A 3779-nucleotide genomic window follows, 5' to 3' on the forward strand; every position below is an offset into this window, starting at 1 on the left:
GGGGGGGGGGGGGGGGGGGGGGGGCACGAGAACACGCCGTATGAGTGGGAAACTGCAGGAAAGGAGAGCAGTAGGAAGCTGAAGAACAGTTTCTTGGGCTGGGTGTTGGTTTTACACGTGCAGCTGCAACGAGACGCGAAAGGGCACATTGCATTGGCTCCTCGACCTAGAAATGACGGCACCATCTGGTTAATGCGCAAATACGAATCACGCCATTTCTGGGGTACATCAGGCCATGTGGCCACACCTTGGAAATACTCCATGTGTGCCTGCAGAGCCAATAAAATGTGCCCCCCCCCCCACACACACACATCTGTTTTACTGCCAGGACATGGCCACTGCCTTCTTAAAAGATCAGCCTTTTATTTGGAGGTGTCCTGCCTCCTGCCAGCCTTGCCAGGCAGCTGGGATGGCTTTGGCTGCATTATTTTTTTGCTGCTAACGAGGAGCTTGTCAGGCTCTTGAAGTTCCAATAGCAGAACTTAAAAGGCCAGTTTTGGCTCGAAGAAGCCTGCAGCCCCGACTGAGAGATCAGCACTGCCGGAGGTAGGCAGGACAGACAGACAAGGCTTTACCTTTCTGCCAGCAAGGAGCTTGGTGAGAAGCAGAGGGGAAACAGGAAAGGAAAGCAGGATGGTGACAGGCAGCAAGGGACCAGAGAGAAAGGTGTTGGTTTGGAAACTGGGAATACAGCAGTCCCTTCCTGAAAGGGCAGTGGTGCCAGCAACAGGAGACAGTCACTGCACAGGGCACAGGACGGAGGGGTTTCTGAGTGTGCTGCACAGCTACTGAGTGATGGAAGGGAACGACTTGCAGGCAGCTAGCACGGGGGGAGGGGGGTTTAATGCTTCCTCCCCGAATCCTTTGCCTCTTCTCCTCTCAGTGAAGACGGTGCAGAATGATGTGCTACAGAACAGGAGACAAAGAGGGTTGCGGGTTGGAAGAGGACCTCTGCTAGCTGACTATCTGACGACATCGCTATGGACATTTCAGCCTGGAGGTACCTAATGACTACAGATGGCACAGGCTCTTCTCCGCTTACCTTCACTGGTCACTCCTTCTTCCAGGTCATCTCCTTTCTGCAATTGGAAGAAAGAAACCATTAAGAACACATATGCCGAGCTTTCTCCTCCAGCATCTCACCCCATGTATGTTTACAGCTCAACTCTCCCAGTCCCAGTGCTCCTGTTTAAAAACACAGTAACTGTTTGAGCAGAATGACCTAGAAAATCATGTGATTTTCTTGCCGGAGGCAGAAGAATGACTAATTTTCCTCTCTGAGCTGCAGAGCCTGAGAAACAGCATAGGTGATAACACCACTGATCCTCAGTGGCATCCACTATCTGTACTTTTCCCCATTAGACCTGAGTGACAGCGTGTTTCCATCTTCCCTTCAGGGACCGCAGGCCTCTTCCAGCCAAGAAAAGCTAGTGCCTGACACAAGACAGTTCTTCCCTTATACAGACTAGTTAATAATACATCTTGCTAGAAACTTAAGCAAGGGAAACCCCCAGTGAAATGTTCAGGGACAATATTTCCCCCCAAGTTAAATAACTTATCCTGGATTTAGATTGAATTCATTGTTATAGAAAGCAGAACGTGTTGTACAGCATGTTGTGCCTTGACCACGGACAAAATAAGGTGGGGAGGGTGAAGTAGAGCGATGAAAAACTAGCCAGGTTGTCCACGGGAGCTAGTGAAGATTAGCACCCCGTACTTAGTACACTCTGAACCTTTGTCGGCCTGCCTTTCACCCAGCTCTGAGGACACAGATCTCCTAAATGAAGGAGCTGTAGTAAGTTTCAAGTAGGTGACAAAATTTTTGAGCAACTGGGGATGAGAAAGGGAACACTTAAGGAATTGAACTTTTTAAGTCTGCTTTGGAACCAGGAAATAATTGTCCCTGCTTCAGTTTCTTCATCTGTAAAATGGGACTATCACCTGCCTTGCAAGAGGCTCACGAAGATGACCGTTAAAGGCCAGGGAAAGTTGAAGCAAGATCCTATTGCAAAGAATTTGCAACAACGCACAGTAGCTCGAGCTTAGTGCATAACCTCATGCCTTATTCTCATGCCCCCCGCCCCCACGCGCCTACTTTAAAGCAGTAAAAAGACTAGTCTGTGTTCCCTTGAGCTGGGAAGCAGGGAGGGGGCAGAAATAAGTACTGACCAAAACAGGGAAAAATAAAACTGGTGGAGGAAAAACGCCCCCATAAAGCTACAGCTGATACGTCCATGCTGCAAACTTGCATGCATTGCAAGCTTGCTTTAAATGCGTCAGCTCAGAACTGGTGAGCCAGGGCAATTTGCTGTTTCGTGGCACAGGGTAAATTAGCCCACACAGAGCTCTGCGATGCCACAGCAGGGTGGTTCCCAGTACCGGAGCCGGCTGCTGCAGGGATCGCTGCACTACGCTGCAGCCTGTAGTGGAGGAAGGCAGAGAGCTGGTATCCGGTAGCACCCCCAGCAGATTTGCCATTGCTGTTAAACTAATTCTGCAATGGCCAAGCTCTCCTGTTTGAGAAACTAAAATATATATATATAAAAAAAAAAAAAAATCAAATGGTAGCTGAAGTGACATTGTGGCCGTGATGGGCCAGGAAGTATGCAAGACGCAAAGTTTTTTGCGGGTGACATCTTTTATTGGACCTGGGGAAGGGGTCTGTGGTACCTGAAAGCTTGTCTGAGCCTATCCCAATCATGCAGTTGATCCCATAAAAGAAATCACCTACAAAAATCATTCCCTCTAAAAAAGAAATAAAATGCATTTTTTTGTTTCAGCTTCAACCCAATTCAAATTCATTTTGAAGTCTTGACAGACAGTAAGGCCTAACCCAGTATTGATTAAAATAAATTTAAATTCAATTACAGCTTTTAAACAGTACTTGTTTGCTGCCCAAGTCAACACATTCAACTGGTAGAAGCCACCCACTAAGCACCAGGGCCCAGAATCTGCTGAAGTGCTAAGCCGACTGCTGCAGGTGCAGAGAGGCTGTTTTCTTTATTTCAGTTTAGTCACCGAATACAGTTCAAAGCCTAGTCCAAAGCTAAAGAACCGATTAGGATTTGGGGGCAGGGAGTCAGGCAAGCTTATTTTTCTCTTTTAATCTAGAGCCAGAATAATATACTAAATACTTTTAATCTAGGAATAAAGAGTAGGTGAGAGAACCTGAGATTCGCTAGTTCTAAAATCGTGAAAGACGGGGTAACCAGAAACAATTCAGACCAGTAGAAATTAAGCATGGGCTTAAACGTTTCTAACTGCTGTCGGTTTTAAGCATGTGCTTAAGCACTGCGGACTTAAATGCATTCCCAAACCGAGGCCCTGCAAACTGCATTCCTGGCATTCATGCCACGTCTGGGAGGCTGACAATGGGCATGTGAGAATATAACGGCTTGTAAGCATGCATTTTGGTTGAAATGGTAGCAAAAACAGCCCCGATTCCACACTATTGTTTTTCATCCTGGGGCCATTAAAAAGCATGCGTTTTGATAGGTTTTGTTCCATCCTGTATAGGTAACCACAGTGAAGCAACAATAGTTTAAAAGTGCCTTACAGAAGTTCCACTTATGCACCAGTGCTACTTTCTACATGGAAAAAAATGTTTAAAAAAAAAGTGAAGATTCTCACCAAGTCGGTACTGAGCCACTCCTCAATGTCATCCATGACAGAGGACTGTGCAACGGGGATCTATGGAGTGCAGCAAGAGATACAGCAGGGCAGGCAAAAACCAAAACACATCCACAATCGTGGCCAGAGAAGGATGGGAAATGCCAGAA

The 3779-nt window shown here is 46.9% G+C and overlaps 1 protein-coding gene across 5 annotated transcripts in view; it reads right to left on the minus strand.

The window, feature by feature from the left end:
* The window catches only part of TOM1L2 (target of myb1 like 2 membrane trafficking protein), an 88314-nt gene that overhangs the window by 11853 nt on the left and 72682 nt on the right, over positions 1-3779 (minus strand). For 2 of the 5 annotated variants that reach the window (XM_019512667.1, XM_019512666.1), the window contains 2 exons: positions 3631-3690; positions 1043-1079 (listed from right to left, as the gene is read on the minus strand). In XM_019512667.1, coding sequence (XP_019368212.1) covers positions 1043-1079; positions 3631-3690 — 97 coding nt within the window. Of the gene's footprint in view, positions 1-15; positions 907-1042; positions 1080-3630; positions 3691-3779 lie in introns of those variants that run through there. The other 3 variants (XM_019512668.1, XM_019512671.1, XM_019512670.1) reach the window with 3 other exon arrangements.

Source organism: Gavialis gangeticus, unplaced genomic scaffold (assembly GCF_001723915.1).
Source record: "Gavialis gangeticus isolate Ggan-Ray unplaced genomic scaffold, GavGan_comp1, whole genome shotgun sequence".
Classification (NCBI taxonomy): domain Eukaryota; kingdom Metazoa; phylum Chordata; order Crocodylia; family Gavialidae; genus Gavialis; species Gavialis gangeticus.